This window comes from Palaemon carinicauda, chromosome 36 (genome assembly GCF_036898095.1).
Source record: "Palaemon carinicauda isolate YSFRI2023 chromosome 36, ASM3689809v2, whole genome shotgun sequence".
Classification (NCBI taxonomy): domain Eukaryota; kingdom Metazoa; phylum Arthropoda; class Malacostraca; order Decapoda; family Palaemonidae; genus Palaemon; species Palaemon carinicauda.
This window is the reverse complement of record NC_090760.1, coordinates 48104161-48122405: the sequence shown is the minus strand read 5'-3', so window position 1 is coordinate 48122405 and position 18245 is coordinate 48104161. Positions and strand designations below refer to the sequence as shown.

General features: G+C 34.2%; 1 protein-coding gene across 1 annotated transcript in view; it reads left to right on the top strand.

Annotated features, from left to right (window-relative positions):
- The window catches only part of LOC137628609 (uncharacterized), a 47847-nt gene extending 32007 nt beyond the window's left edge, over positions 1-15840 (top strand). The window contains exon 3 of the mRNA XM_068359762.1: positions 15602-15840. Coding sequence (XP_068215863.1) covers positions 15602-15840 — 239 coding nt within the window. The remainder of the gene's footprint in view (positions 1-15601) is intronic.
- The last annotated feature ends 2405 nt before the right edge of the window (positions 15841-18245 follow it).

The window sequence follows — 18245 nt, the reverse complement described above, 5'->3', positions numbered from 1 at the left end:
AAATTTGATTTATGAAAATTTATTATTTCTATTAGAATAATGAATAAAAACAACGTAAGTCTCAGTAATAATGGCATAGAATAAATGAATGATAATACGATACAATACACTCCTTGTCTTCCTGTCTGTTTTTTTTTTTTTTTTTTTTTTTTTTTTTTTTTTTTTTTTTTTTTTTTGCAATATGGCTTACATTTCACGTATGAATCTTCAAGCATAATGCGGAGATCATATGCCTTCTATAGATACCCAAGAAAAAAGGTATACGTTTCATCAAAATACTATACCCTGTTGTTGTCTTTTCTATAGTATTGTTTTTTTTTTTTTTTTTTTTTTTTTTTTTAAAGTACTATGGTTTTGTTTCTCTCCGCTACTTAATTCCCCTTCTTTTCCTGTAAGAAGAAAATTTTATTCCTTTTAAAATAATCATACGTTCGTATTATTTACGCCTCTAGCCAAATACTACCAAATAATTTTATGTTGCAGGAATGATTTTTATATTCATATAATTTGCTTCATTATCTGTTTCAATGGTTCATGTACAAATTTCATCGAATAATTACTATGTTTCGTCTCACTGACATGAAAGAATGCAACAACTGACCTCTAAGTGTCTTATTTCCATTTGAGTAAAATCCCTTTCCGTGTTTAGCAACAGCTGATGATATTTTTCATGAAAGGAGTATTTCGAAGCAAATGTAATTTTTCAAGTTTATACTGGTAAAGTAACAAGGAGTTTGGAGTAAGATTTAAGGATGAAAGATTTTAAAAACACTTAAATGTAAATAAAGTAAAATATGGGTAGATTATATGAATATATATCCCTTACTCAAATACTTTGGATGCCTACATGCTATATAATTTCATATTAAATGTATTCTACATCTATATTTCCTTATTGACAGCAGAAAACATCCATACGAAATATCTTTATCTCAAACCAACATTCTTACGGACAATGGCATTACTCTAACTCACCACATATACAGTATTAAAACTATTGCAGTCGTCATCATATGTAACAGACCTATGATCATCGAACGCTTTGTCATCATCATTAATAAAACTTTGTTTTCATGTTCATATATGTCATCATCTTATTCCAAGAGGGTTATTGGGTCTTCCTCATCATCTGCAACCCAAACGTAATTATCTCATTATATTGACTTCGACAATCAATACCGATGCAACCTTAGCAGTTGTATCCAATAATAATATCAGAAATGCCAATCTAAGGAATCGGATTTGAATCAGACTGCTCCTGAGATAACAGGATTTTCCCAGATATAAATCTTAATAGATTCACATTGATCAAAGGAGTCATATTATGTTGAAGGACTTGTTCCCAGGAGCCAGGAATTCCTTTTCATCCTCTTCTTCCAGGTAGGAAGAGGCTGCTATGAAATCTATGGTTCTCTGTTGATAATTCCTATGGTTTTAAAACATAGTTTTAATTTCATTAAAAATGAAAGGAACATTAGTTCAAAGTTATCCCATTCAAGAAATACGATATAAGCTAATTTCTCCTATTGGCCTTTTCTCTCTAATAATTATGTAATTGTGGATTCTATACTTACTGTGATTATAGATGTTATCTAAGTTATTAATCAGTTGCATCCTATTATAATTATAATGTGTACCTCGTATTATGGATGATCGGTTTATTATATTATTTTTCCTATATAGCTTGAGAACAGAGTATTAAGACTACTGATTGTTCCTAGCAAATAAGAAAGTTGACATATCTAAAGGAGTTTGTGTATTTTTTTTTTATTATTAGATAGTTTAGGACGTTAGTGAATGTCTTGAGCGATTAATTATATCATTTTGACTTTAAAAGGAGAATGAGATTTTGATTGATTCCATTAACTTCCATTATTAGATGATCAGTCAGTATTATTTCATCCTGTCTTAATTTGGTTATTAAAGATAACATTGATTAATTCATATACATTTTGGCTAAAGTGCGATAGTTTAGTTAACTAGGAGTGTTTGCAAGTTTGTATACTTCTAGTTTTATTACATATCAAATTTCCTCCTTTTTGTACCACTTCATGTGAAAGCTGACTTCAAGATTATAGGGAACGATTACGATTTTCAATTAGATTATATTGACTTGGCCGATTATGATCTAGATTGTATAAAGAATCTAAATAGGATTGTTCATGGAAATATTGACTGGCTGATTATGACCTGAATTATAAAAGGACTTTCAATTGGATTGATCTCGGAAATGTTTTTATTTGAATGACAATGATCTGGAACGAAACAAGAATTTGGAATTGAATGTTCTGTTAAAATGACTGTAGTAGAGTTTTGTTTTAAAATTTGCTGTCAATGGTGGTATTTATTTGTGGTTTCGTATATCATTACTCCTAGAAAATATAGTTTTAAGGATTATATCCAGTTTAAATATCAATGCGTTCGAAAGTAATTATAAGTACGTATATGTAAAGAAATGGGAAAGTTTCTGCTAAGCAATATTTATGTCAGTAATTTAGATTCACTGTTGTGGACTTGGCTCTTGCATAACTTCCCAGCAGCACACATGACACAATTATTAACTTTTCGAAGTCCACGTGAAATTTATTTAAAATCACATGAGTTTTAAACCATATGGCAGTAAAATGAACATATTGTAGAGGAAATATAGTATTCAAATAAAGTGATATTTTTATTTTTTTATTTTTAATGAATTTTCAATATCATGAGAATATGGAATAATGGCTTGAGCGGTTTCTTTGCGTGGCAATTTCATCGTAACCTGTATTTATTTTTATCAGATAAATTAAATATCATTGATGAAAGGCGCTAAAAACAAAAAGTCTTCCATGAATTATTTGAAAAAGAAATATTGTTACGAAATCATATACTAAGATGAATATAAACTAGATCACAATTCTCTATGGCATCTGCTCATAATACTCTACGGACATATAATTATTAGTAGACGAATTCAAGCGACACAAATCTAAGTTAATGCTTTATATGTGATCTTTTTATCCCAAAAATTCAGTTATCGTCTTTCAAAAACAAACGTAGGTATTTGCTATTGCATCTGAAATGAGTTTATAAGTAAGATAGATAAACTATCTCCTTTTCTGTAGAGAGAAAACAACACTTGGGTAAAGTCTAACTTCTTTGCTTATATTAATACATACGTGTTCGTGCGAAGTATAGTTCGAAGTTGACATTTTATCAAAGAAATTTAGTATGTGAACACCATGAATATTGCTAACAATATAAAGTGGGCATTGTGCCCATTGAAAAGTTATGTTAAAAAAGAAAATCTCGAGTTGTTTTCTTTATATATTTTTTTTCAAAGTATATAACTTATTAGAGAATGATTAATCTCCGGTGTCGTATTACACGTTTAAAGTTATAATGTTTCTGTTTGCGTACTCTGTCTTTTATCTCATTTTGGATCCCATTTTTTTATGATCTTGATAAGTATATCAAGCTGACCTGAAATATTTATCCTGACATATCAAGAACCTTTGAAGGAATAACTTCTCCATTGGAGATACAATATCCTGAACGTCACCTGATTGTTACAGCCAAATATTCAGATATTTCCAGTACATTTCATAAATGGGTCGTTATGATATCTAATATCTCGTTTCATATATACATGTTTAAGGAAGGTGTTTTATATGAGCTGACACAAAAGAATTATAAAATACACCTGACAAAGTATCGATAAACATCAACCTCAAGGGAAAATATCAAATGGTAAAATTTTCCAACTTCCAAGGTAGGTTCCATTTATAAAAATGTAAACAGTGGATATCATGCAGATGCATGAGAGATAAAGTTAAAGCATGGCGAGGTCATGCAAGATAATAAATGGTGTTAACCATTTTATGAGGGCTAATTATATTTGAACTTAAACAAGGTAGTTCTCCTTTCTGATCAATGTAATCAAAGGCTGTCGAGGTTTCTTTGGTGAAGGATACTCTTTAATATATCGTGATCTGCATTGTGTATACATTGAGGAAAGGCTAAGAGAGGAAAGTTCTGTAAGCTGCTTTTATGATTACATTGAACTTATCAACCACGATGTCAAGGGTAACTTTCCTGTTGTTGATATGACAAAAAATGGCTTCTTCAAATTTGAGGGGTTCCAGCATCGTATCATAAGTGATGTTACTTAATCCTAAGGACATTGTGTATGACTTCAGATACAAGAAGGGCTTCGCCATTACAATCAGATATGGTCTGACAAACATTTCGGACCAGCATTAATTATAACTCATGAAGGACAGAGGCAGGCTCTCATAAAAAGCCTTCAGACTATATATCCTCCTGCATACATCTTCCAATACCTTTGTCGAATGAGTATCTTCAAGATCTACATGATCTCGTCCAATGCACTACCTCAATTGAGAATGATTAGTACTACTAGTACATTATCAACAAGATAAAAAAAATTACTAAGCTTTCTTGATGATAACTCAGATGAAGCCAAGGAAAACAAATAAACGTGTGTTTCTGACATTTCATTAAAGCAAAGTGGCTTATTGAGAACATCTTTCATGATTTTAGGTGATCAATCTATTCTGAAGAAGAGTTTTGATTCTTTCATTCTACCTTGTTTTGAGTATTGTTCTCCTGTCTGGTGTTCAGCTCCTGATTCTTATCTTAATTTAATTTGTTGGACAGAAACTTACGGTCTATTATATTTCTTATTCTTGATCTAGATATTAATCTTTGGCACCGTCGTTCCATTACTTCATTACTGTATGTATGTTGCATAAGATTTTTCATTATTCTGACCATTATTTACATCCAGATTTTCCTGGACAATTCCATCTTTTTCGTAATACTAGGCAGGCAGTTAATTCTAATATCCAGGCCTTCTCCATCATAAGACTTAATATTGCAAAGTATTCTAGAAGTTTTATTCCAGCTCTGACCAAGTTGTAGAATGATCTTCCTAATCAGGAAGTTGAATCTGTAGAATTTCACAAGTTAAAAGTTGCAGCAAATGTTTTTATGTTGAACAGGTTGATATAAGTCTTCTTATAGTTTATATATGACATATCTGTTTTGACGTGGTTACTGTTTTTTGAATGATTTGTTGTTAATTTGTTCTCATCATTTATTTATTTCCTTATTTACTTTCGTCACTGGGCTCTTTTTCCTTGTTGAAACCCTTGGGCTTATAGTATATTGTTTTCCAACTAGAGTTGTAGCTTGGATAATAATAATAATAACAATAATAATAATAATAATAATAATAATAAAAATTAGTAAGTTCTAAATATAGAATCCCATTTTATCCCCCCCTCTTTCTCTCTCTCTCTCTCTCTCTCTCTCTCTCTCTCTCTCTCTCTCTCTCTCTCTCTCTCTCTCTCTCTCTTTAGGTTTTGAAATTTCCCATATAATACTTACAATGTAAAATTTTCTGAGAATTGTATAATATTTCTACCATTTATTTTACATTGTTCAACTTATTTTTTATATAAAATATCAATTATGATGCAATTATAACGTTATCGTGGAGTTAATTTGTATATTTTGGAATAATAATGGTTGGGTAATAAAATTAATTAATATTTTGGTTTTCCTTTACTAAGAAGCAGTAATTCTTTGTTTAACAAAAATGTTTTGAAATATATATATATATATATATATATATATATATATATATATATATATATATATATATATATATATATATATATATATATATATATATATATTACCGTTAGAGAGTTATGGTGTCTTTTAACTGGCCAGACTGTACTACATTGGATCCTTCTCTCTGGTTACGGTTCACTTTTGCCTTTCCCTACACATGCTACGAATTATCTGGCTTATTTTTTTTTTTTTACAAATTCTCCTCTCTCCTCATACACCTGACCACAATGAGACACCACACAATTCTTCTTAACTAAGGAGTTAACTTCTGCACTGCAATAGTTCAATGGCTACTTTCCTCCTGGTAAGGGTAGAAGAGACTCTTTAGCTATGGTAAGCAGTTCTTCTATGAGAAGGACTCTCCAAAATCAGACCATTGTTCTCTAGTCTTAGGTAGTGCCATAGCCTCTGTACCATGGTCTTCCACTATCTTGTTTTAGAGTTCTCTTGCTTGAGGGTGCACTCGGGCACACTCTTCTCTCTAATTTCTCTTACTTTTGTTTTTTAAAGGAGATATTCTTTTTTATTTTATTCTTGAAATATTTTTTCTTTCCTGGTTTCCTTTCCTCACTGAGCTATTTTCCTTGTTGGAGCCCATAGGCTTATAACATTCTGCTTTTCCAACTTGAGTTGTAGCTTAGCAATTAATAATGATAATAGTAATATATATATATATATATATATATATATATATATATATATATATATATATATATATATATAAATATATATATATGTACATATACATATATATACATATATATATATATATATATATATATATATATATATATATATATATATATATATATATATATATATATATATATATATATATATATATATATATATATAAATATATATATATATATATACTGACGGGCCGAGAGAAGGGTGTGACTCAAAGGGAAGTTGAAAACAACCGAGTGTATTTATTATAGAACACTCTCCTTTATATACAAAAGTTCAAGGCAATAAGCATTTTCATGCTAAAAAAACAATGTTACAGAGGAGAAACAAGACATGTTTTTAAGGTTCTTTTTAGTGCGAGGGGAGAAAGAAGTTACAAGCACAAAATGAACTATGTACGAACGTGCAACACATGGTTGGTACATGGCTCCCCCCCTAAAAATGACATATGTACATGTTAAATAGAGCGTCCTGATCTAGAGAGGCGAACTGTAGGCGAGTCATCTGGCAGGAGATAACCAGGTTTTAGATGATCAATGGAGACCCAGTCTTCTTGGCCACGAATGTTTAGTAGGAATACTTTCGGACTCCGTCGGATCACAAGGAAAGAGCCCGTGTAAGGGGGCGTTAACGGTGGCTTGCTAGTGTCGTTGCGCAGGTAGGCTTACGTTGCAGAGTGCAAGTCTGTCGGTATGTGATGCTTCGCAGGGGGCTTGTAAGTCTGGCGGCATGGAGTAAATTTTCCACGACATGACGTATGCGCTGGAGATCGTCGGTGGAAGTTGTAGAAGGAAGAAATTCGGCAGGGACGATCAATTGATCGCCATACACCATTTCAGCGGCCGAGATGTCGAGGGCGTCTTTAGGAGTGGTCCTTAGTCCCAGGAGGACCCAGGGAATCTGAGCAAACCCGTTGGAATCCTTGTAGTGGGACATCAAAGCTGCTTTGAGGTTGTGATGAAAACGTTCAACCATTCCATTGGCAGCTGGGTTGTAGGCCGTTGTGTGATGTAGGGTGATACCCAGGAGGTTCGCTAATGATGTCCACAATTGAGAGGTGAAAGTGGTACCCCTGTCAGAAGTAATATGTTCAGGGATACCAAATCTTGCAATCCATCCTGAGGTGGATGTTGCAGTTTCCATGGGAATGGCCTCAGACCAATGAGTGGAGTGGTCGATGACGATAAACAGGTAACGATGTCCTTGTGATGTGGGTAGGGGACCTACAACGTTGATGTGAATGTGTGCGAAACGATGCTGAGGTTGAGGAAAGGTGCCCACTCCTGAATCCGTGTGTCGATGTACTTTGGAAGTTTGGCAAGAAGTAGAGGCGCGGACCCAATCCTTAGCATCCTTAGAAAGGCAGTGCCAAATGAACTTCGTCTTCAGCAGCTGTGCAGCAGAACGGCATGAAGGATGTGTAAGGCCATGAATGAAATCAAACTCCTGCCGGCGGATGGGAGTAGGGATCCATGGTTGCGGTCTACCTGTACTGACGTTACAGAGAAGGGTGGTGTTGGAGTCTTCGAGGGGGAATTCTTCCCAACGGAGGAACGTGCAGGATGTCCTACATGCTTAATACTCTGGATATTGACGTTGGGCTTCAGCCAGGGCGTTGTAATCCAATCCCAGTTGAACGGCAGCCAACGTGTTTCTTGACAGGACATCGGCAACGGGATTCATTGATGTCGGCGTTGACGGGGGTACAGGCATCAGACTGTCGAGTAAAGGCGTGCACCATTGGCATGTGGTCTGTGCGAATGACGAAGGGCGTACCTTATAAGAAATGGCGAAAGTGACGAACAGCCAAGTGCAACACCAGCAATTCCCGATCGAAGGTAGAATAACCCGATTCTGCCTTGGACAGTTTTCTCCTGAAGAAGGCCAATGGGCGGGGCGAGCTGTTGACCACCTGCTCGAGTACTGCACCAATAGCGACGTTGCTGGCATCGGTGGAGAGAAGGAGAGGGGCATGTGGGATAGGAAAAGTGAGAGTCACAGCAGTTGATAGGGCCTTCTTTGTATTGCAGAAGGCTGCTTCTTGAAGAGGACCCCACTTCAGGTCCTTTGGCTTGCCCTTGAGGGAGGCGTAGAGGGGAGCAAGAGTGGCGGCAATGGCTGGCAGAAAACCGTGATAATAGTTGATCATGCCCAAAAATTCCTGCAGAGCTTTGACGGTCGAGGGCACAGGGAAGTCTTGAACGGCTGCTACCTTCTCAGGGAGGGGATGGACTCCTTCGGGAGTGATGCGGTGCCCTAAGAACGACTCTTCGTTGGCGCCAAAGGTACACTTGTCATACTGGACTACAAGGCCATTATGTTGCAGGCGGTCGAGCACGATGCGCAGGTGATGGAGGTGTTCCTCTTTTGAGGAGTTGAACACAAGTATGTCGTCCACATAAGATACACAGAAGGGGAGGTCCCCTAAGATGTCATCCATGAGACGTTGAAATGTGGCCCCAGCATTACAAAGGCCAAAACAGGAGTAATTGAAGGTGTATGTACCAAACGGAGTGGTAATGGCAGTCTTGGGGATGTCTTCTGGGTTCATAGGCACCTGATAATACCCCTTCAGGAGGTCGAGCTTAGAGAAAACCTTAGCTTTGTGCAGGTAGGAGGTCACGTCAGCAATTTTTGGAAGGGGGTAGTAATCCGGTTCTGTTTGCATGTTCAGGTGCTTGTAATCCCCGCACGGATGGAGGGAGCCGTCTTTCTTCAGAATGGTGTGTAAGGGTGACGACCATGGGCTGGAGGCCTTTTATCAAAGGCCCATTTCCTTCATTTCAGCGAACATCTGTTTGGCAGCTGCCAATCGTTTTGGTGCCAGACGTCTGAATTTTGCGAAGACTATTGAACGTAGTATTGTTAAGGAATGTAAAGAAAAGAATAGACAAATATATTTCTTTCTCTCTCTCTCTCTCTCTCTCTCTTTCTCTCTCTCTCTCTCTCTCTCTCTCTCTCTCTCTCTCTCTCTCTCTCTCTCTCTCTCTCTCTCTCTCTCTCTCTCCTGTATCTTTGCTTGATGGTAACTATAAAATTCTACTACTATTTCTACTAATATTAGGTTTTTATCTATCGATAAGATTCAAGACTAATTATTTCCCTTTGGAACTTGAGAAATCTTTTATTCTATATAGTCATATTTTCCTGAAAATAGGATTGACATTTCTCTTTATAGAAATTGTTCAAAGATACATCTAGGTCGAACATAACCTCATAATTTTCATCAATTATATCTGATATTCATCTCACAGCCCTTCACCTGGAAAACATATTGTAGATAGCATTATACTATAAGCTCTATCCTTTGCTACCAAAAATGCATTTGAAATATAATCTTTCTATTTGTTCACTGTGTAGCAATATCTCTCATGAACCTTGCTCCTGACTACACCCCGAAAACTTATATCTAAAACGTTATTAAGTTGGTGTAAAGGATAATGAAGTTTGATTATTTCCTTTTCTTTCCTCACTGGGTTATTTTTCACTTTTGGTTCCGTCGTGCTTAGACCATTTGCGTTTCCTTCTAGTATTGTACCTTGTCTGATAAAAATAACAACAACAACAATAATAATAATAATAATAATAATAATAATAATAATAATAATAATAATAATTATTGTTATTATTATTATTATTATTTTTATTATTATTATTATTATTATTATTATTATTATTATTATTATTATTATTATTATTATTATTATTAACATAGACGTGAATATAAAGTTCTTAACCGAACTCAGGATATAAGTCAATCATTATTAATTGAATTAAAATTCTTCGTTTTCCAGTGGGCTACTTGAATGATTGACTTATTAAAATGAATAGTTCGACTTGAATTAAATGTTTTTTTTTTTTTTTTTAATTATCTTCATTAGCGGGAATAACTACAGCTTCTTCGGTTACTTCTAAAGCTGGAAAAAGTTCGGAAGTGTTTCTCGGAACTTATTTTAACACACTTAGTCGAAGGGATGAATAACGTCACCGTCATACTTTAGGATTTTAGTATTATAGATTTACCAGGCCAAAAAAAGAGGGATTTTTTTGCGATATATATAAGATATCAATAATGGCAAATATAATTCATGAGTTTGAAGATCCAAATAATGATTATATTGAAGCAGTTTCATTTGCTGAACAACGAACACTTTATCGTTATCTTTTACCTTTGCATGATGTAATTCATATCGTAAATTGATAATAAAATGAGCGTGAGTCCAATTCTTTGTATGGAGAACTCAGAGTTTTTATCACAGCAGTGTAAATTTTAACGTTTTTTTTTTCAACTAAATATTAGACGTCATTCCGGCTGTAAAACTTAACCTCATTCTTGTTCTAATTTACTGAATTATGAACTAATAATAAAAAAAAAAAAAAAAAAATGACGATCATTTTTTTGCCGTAAGAGGATTGTGAAACCCTTGCCATGTGCTTCGGTACCTTCCCCTGTGTCATATATAACTTCGTGATCCTTAATGTGAAACACGAGCCCTGTGCCTTGTAAAGGATGCGAACCGAATCTTCACTTAGCATGAAATGGATTGTTCTCAGCATTTGTGTTATTATAATAATCAGGAACTGTTAGGCTCTATAACTCAATTCAACCATTGATTGTGATTCAACCAACAAGGCTTATGTGAAAACTTCGATATTTCCAGCACATTAAATTATCTAAAATCTGATTCTACATAAATTATCTCCTGCGATTTTTATGCAAGTTTTTGTCCTAAATGACATACAATTAATATTTTTGGCAATACCTTCGACTTTACTGATAATCTCTTTTTAACAAGGTGTTTAACCTATGTATGGGAAAGAAAACTGTCTATATTAAACCAGGAGCGCTGAGTCTAGATGGTGCGATAACAAGACATTTTTTTACCTATTATACTAGTCCTTTATTATTTTCTCAACCTGCCGTCATTGGTCAGTTAACTGTTACCTGTTGATAAGTATCTATTATGTGCTTACATTGTTTATTAAATAGTAGTATATCCGTTGATAATCTATTATTATACAAAATGGATACTAATGTTTTCATAACCACACATTCAATATATATTTTTGAGGTGTCTCGTCGGTATGAAATACATTTTCTGTAAGTTATTTGTATAAACTATTTCTTGCTTGATATTTCGATTAATGATCAATATCCTTAATTATCTCACCAGTACGTCTATTGTATGACCGAGCAATATTCAAAGAAATAGAAAATTTATTCTTGTTAAAGATACACACATTACAGTATATTATGAAAGGTTATGAATTGCTAAATATGAAAGGTGAAATGATGATACCAGTTTTTACCAAGTGCTGTTTCAATATTGTACTCTTATCTTATAATGCCACCATGATCACCTCCGAAAACAAAGTTGGGAGGAGATTAAATTTTACCACCTGTTTGTGTGTTGGTTTATGTGTGTGTGTGTTTGTTTGTGAACACCATCCTGGCCACAATTTTAACCGAAAAATAATGAAACTTGCAAGGAGAAGCTGTTATGAAAAAACAAGAAATTATTACACTTTGGAAGGTCAGGGTTAAATGTCAAGGTTTCCATCATGCAGAATGTCCAGTTCACCTAATAAGCCAAAGGTTTGGTAATAACTGTCACAGAGACTGCGAACTTGGTTCATATTTTAGTCTATGAAAATCCACGCCAAATAATATATGTTAAGGGCAAAGGGTAAAGTCAAATCCAAGGTCAAGGTCGAGCAAGAGGTCAAATCCCGGTCATCAACATAGGGTCACAATTTTAATTGCAAAAAAAAAAAAAAAAAAAAAAAAAAGAGAATTGCAGTGTTTTTAAACCGTTATGTAAAGAGCTATGAAGGTCGAAGGTCAAGGTTGAGTCCTTGCTCAAGGCCGAACAAATGGACAAATACGTTCATTAACCGTACCTTCAATATTTTAATCGTAATTTGATGAAACTTTGCAGGGATTTTATACTGTTATGTCGGGAGCTGGAAATTAATAATTGGTTTTGGGAAAGGCACAATGGTTTTGAGAAAAATGCTGCCTTGACGGAGGTCTGCATTCTTAGAGGGCTTTTCTAGCCTTTTTGTGAATTAGAAATGATCGTTTCACCATCTATAGAACTGTATCATCAAAAAGTTTATCTCAGCAATTATTAGGCATCTTAAAGACAAAGCAGATTAGTCTGCTAAAACTTGTAACTAGGCTACTCTTATCTTCATGTATCACTTATTGTTTAAAAGAGAATAAAGTCAAGTATGTTGCAATCAGAAAAGAAGAGTTGAAACCGAAATATGTTCGAGAGAAATGAGTCCATCAACAGCCATTGGAGCATTAATATAAACAAGACAGTTTCAAAATCTTTCTCACGAATATGGTGTAATGAGTTATGGAAAACATCATAACACGTATATCATGTATTTATTAATGCTCAGATGTTACCCACTTATGTTTATTGGCCAGGAGGAATATTATTTGTGCATATATCATCGCCATATTGGGATTTTCAGTTAACCAAATCTATCAATGTATAAAAAGAATATCTTTTGAATGTTAGAAATTTACTAGTTATGTGGAAAATATGATTTAAAAAAAAAATAGTATGAAGACAAAAGTATGATTTACCAAACCCCAATATAAAATATTTCAAGCTCACGAACTTAGATTGTCAAAACATAAATCTTTCACAAGTAAAAACATATGTATACATCAAAATTAGAAAAGGATAGAGGAATTTTCATTTCTTCCTCCACAAAATGACCGAAAAAATAAAAGTTTTCATTGGTGATTTTTTTTCAAATTCAAATTGAAAATTCTCCGAATTGTTCGAGATTTCAATATCATAACGTGATATATTATCCCTAGTAATAAAAAAAGAAAAAAAAAACAATTCTGGAAATACTTTTCCGATATCATATCAAGGCATCGACCACAAATCTATTTCTCTTTTCAGAAATCGAAAGATTAATATGATATTTGCATGTGACTTGATAGTTATTTAGAAAAGACTACCATAGAAAGATTGGTCAAGATCTACTTAATGGTAACATTCTGTACCCTAAGTGCAATCAATTTGATTGCATGATTCATTAAAAAAGGTGAAAATATTTTAAATCTTTGGAAAGTTTTAGCCTTCTGATATATTTCATATCAGTAAAAAATCTTGGAAAGAAAAAAAATATTAGTTTCTAACTTCTCTTAATTCCTATTTGAATTTCAATGACAGACCTTCCATAAACTACATTTCATTTTCAATATCGATGATAGATTACAATGTGAGTGAATGCTTAGTTATAAATGATCCAATAAATTATTTCAATACCGTTAAACTGTAAAGACAAAGGGAAAAAAACTGCTGTTTTATACTTGAATTTTATTCAAATTCCTGATTGGATTTCTAAGCATAATTGTTTTAAAGATTGTCTAAAAAAAAAAAAAAAAAAAAAAACTATTTGAGTAATACTATTTATCCAATGAAATTTGAAGCAAAGTTATATAAACATAATTCACCTAAAAAAAAGATTGATCAAGATTGAAATCTTGGAAAAAAAAATTATGAGCTTCATCACTATAATCCTTCCCAATGTTATATAATTATTCAGAAATTGTATTAGGCACAGTAGTTGTTAGGTAGTATCAGAGAGGTAAGGTGAAGGCAAAAGAAAGTTTATTCAACAGATAACGAGCTTACATATAAGAGGTTAAAAGCAAAAAAAAAAAAAAAAAAAGAAGAAACAAAAATCCAGCAATTTGTGGCAAGACTAACCAGGTTTTTTTAAAAAAAGAAAAAAAAAGGACAATAACATTAAAGTTTATTAGCTTTTTTGAAACAAGTGGGATGATTTCCTAAAAGCTTTTTAGATTAATGATTAACGCCCCTTTTCTAGCCCAATTTCTTTTTTATTTGATTTTCTCTTTATTTGTCTAATAATTGTGATATAAACCATACCATCATTCATCTATAGACAATTGGAAATACATGAATGTATTAATTAGGTAATTTTTTCTTCAAAAAACATGGTCATCCATTAGTATCATAAAATAGTAAGATACAAAATGCCGGACCATTATATTCCACACTGAATTTCAATAAAAAACGTGATATGGTTTCAGTTTAATTCAATAGGATTCGTATCATATTTCTAATCACGTAATTACTCTGTGTAGTTTTGGATTATGATGCAATTATAACCATCCTTTTCATAATTTTGTTTCCAAAAATCATAATTCTCGAGTAAAAAAAAAATAGAATGAGGTATCTATCATATCAAAATAAAAATTGAAACATTCTTTATTTCCTTTTCAAAATACTAGGATGCTTTTATCAAATCAATTCTTTTTGCTAGAAATATTTTATAAATGAAAAGACAAACACAAATAAAAATATGAAATTTAATTTAAAAATGTATGGAAAATTGTTATATAAGGGAACAGTTCTAGCATACTACAAATTTCCTGCAATCGTATTGCAAATATAACTTATAAGCAAATAACAACAATGATCACGAATTTTGAGAAAAAATAATATTTAAGAAAAGAGAAAAGTAGGAATGTGGACAAATATAAAAGGAAGTTGAAAAAAAAAGTGTAAACTATGCATTTGTTTTCTGTGGATATGATCCTTATACTAAAAGCTAATGAGAAGATGTAATACAAATTTATAATAAATCTCTATAAAAACAGAATTATGTTGAAATGCATTTAAAATCTCGAGGTAAAGAAGGCAGTTCCAGTGATAAATTGCACACGATGGCCAGTCCATCCAAATACGCTAAACTGTAACTCTCTGTCCAGCTGGGAAAATCTACGATAGAGAAATCTTGGTCTGTATACTTTTAAAGTTAACACCATTTTGCACAATCTGGATTCTATTCCATTGACAATAAAGTTGCATTATCTTTAACGATATATAATTCTATCCATATAAAGGATGAACATTTTAAATAATTCTAGATTTAAATTATATTTGGGTGATATTTTAATATACATGCAGGAAGCAATGCACATGAAAATAAGGAAATATACCATATGTACGGTTTTTCTACAAGGCTAATGTTTACATTATTGACAAAATCTGTTGAATATAATCACACTATTGTCACTTTTATGTGATGCCCTTGGGACATAGATAACTGTGTTTTCTCTAAATAATGGTAGTTGTTAGGGAGGTTTCTTTATATAAAATTTTCCTCCACTCCAGTAATATTGATTACTTTTGGAGTGTCTTGAATAACCAACCATCCTCCCGACTAACTGTTTAATTTGCTGTATGGTTTCTGACGTTACTATTCACAGACCCCGAAGAGATGTGTTTTCCTGGCTTCAGAACACCAATATTCAGTTTGGCACCAAAGGTGTCACTTGATAACGCAGCATCACTGCCCTCCCCGATGACACCTCAGAAATCTCTGATTCAGATTGCAGGCAAAGGGACAAACGTTGAAGTAGGATGCACTCAAATCATGCATATTGGAGCATTGCTCACCATTGTTAGCCATATCAGTGGAGCCAGGATTTTTCAGCACTTTCAATAGTATATGGGTCCCTAAAGGTGTAGATGGCCCTCAGAGAAATAATCAGTATTGTTTCCTTCGGCCTGATACAGATGGTTCTCGGAAAACTAGCCTGCTTCATTTCCTTTTGGCAAGACGTCTTCTGAAACTGATGTCTACACTTTGCCCAAGAAGGGCCTGATGACCAGAGTCAACAACCTCATGGATAGCCACTTCCCCAGCAACATGAGCTTCTAAATCTCCACTCCTGACGATGGGAACAACCCAACAACACCAAATAAAGTAGAAGTTAATGGTGTAAGGCATCAAAGGCCACCTCGTGACATGACCACACAATGACAAAACCATCTGCCATACACCAACGCTGATCCCTGCCAGTGCCTCAACACCTACTGAATGACACCCCTTGCCCTCAGTTTGGCTACTACTTCTCCTGAGTTGGTGGGCTGTTAAAAAAGAAACAAACAAAATATAAGTATGCCTTCACTTGCATTTTGACCTCCGCTTCCTCAATTTTGATTTTTCTTAATATCTGCTTTTTAGTAGATACTGTCTCAGGTTATTCCCTTTTGCAAAATTCATTTTTAAGTGCATGACTCTATCATTTATAAGATTACTGATGACTACCTGGTGGCTGCCATTTTATTTACTATCTCCACTAAGGGCTAGAAGATGCTGAAACTCTCTTTTGGAGTCATCATTACCATTGAAATTCTATCCTTGCCAGCATTACGCTGACTATCATCAGTGTGGAATTCTTCAGCCATTTCCACCTGAAGGTTAAATTCGCACATCAATGCCTAGTCAATGTTAGCTGTTACTCATCCACACTTTCAGTACCTGCCCCCTCTATTTTAGCTCTTCACATCAGCACTTCTAGGGATGGCTACTCTCACTCCCTTACTTTATATCCCGACTTATTCCACTGAAAATCACAGTATCAATCTCCCTATCAAGAAGACTCTGACACAGTGTTTGCAAGAATCAACGTTTGACACTAGACTCTTGTGGCAGCTGCTAAATGCTCATTCAATGAAATGGAAAAAAAATGTTCCTTTGTCAAAATATTTCAAATCTATGGTCATTTTTCCAGCCCTTCCTCCTGAAAAAAAGGAGAATCTATGTGATTCTGTGGTGATTACACGTGTCTAAGGTACATGCAGACAAAAACAGACCAGCAGCACCAACAGAACGTACTCCAATAGCATCACCTTCCTTCAGAGTGCTAAATTATTCTTGACCCTTGAACTCCTAAAGAGATTTTATCAGAATGTATCCTCAAGTCTTCCATCTCTACCACCTTTGACACATACTCTCTTGCTTTGGCTTTCATAATAGAGGGTCCAGACTTCTATTGATTCCCTTTTGCTTATACTATATATATGGCATACTAATAATCTCCCCCTCCAAACAGGACCATCTACTCAAACACCTGCATCACTCCCTAGATTGTTCACCCCCCCCCCACCCCGCTGAGAAGTTACCAGTAGTACAGAAGTTCCTCACTTCCTAAACTGTCTACATCTATGCATTGTATGGGTTCCTAAGCATAGTAAACTACTTTGACTAGTTCTCTTCAATCATCATCATCATTTCCATCATCAAGCGCAGGCCAGAAAGACGGAAGTGGGTGCCCATCAAGGAGGAGCCTTCGTCAACAAAAGAAAGCTCTATCAACTGCTACTGATTTCACCTGCCAACTGTAGCACTCTAAACTCTACACCATTGCCTGTAACATTGCTCTAGTAGGTTTAATCAACTGCTATTGCATTCACCTTCCCCCTGCCAACTGCAATCATCGTACTCTATACCGATTCCGGTAACATTGCTCCTATTGTCGTTAGTCAACTGCTGCTGCTTTTCCTTTCCCCTTGCCAACTGCACACCTCCTACTCTACACTGATGGCTTTAGCATTGCTTTATTGACAGTAGTCAAAGAAATTATCAATGCATTGACCTGACCATTAGCTTTTTTCAATGGAAAACCTTCCAAAATGGAATCAAGCTACTCTACCTTCACCCATTAACTACTGGTCATACAAATGGCTTCCATTACTTCCACCACTTCTAAAGAGATATGTCCTTCAAAACTCACTCGGACCAAATACCCTGTATTTTAGCTTCACTCGACAGTCCATCACATATTTAACCCATTAATGTCGACATCTCTCTGCCATTCCTGTATACTACTCTTGCTTGAAGGTTCACTTAGGCATGCCGTTCTCTCATATTTATCTTCCTTCGGTTTTTTCAAGTTTGTACAATTTATATCTGATAGATCTAATTTATGTTGTTCAGAATCTTAGAATATTTTATTGCAATTGTTTTTTAATTATATTGTAGTTCTTTATTTTTATTTCGTCCCCTTACTGAGGTATTTTTCCTTATTGTATCCTTTTAGCTTATAACATCTTGATTTTCCGACT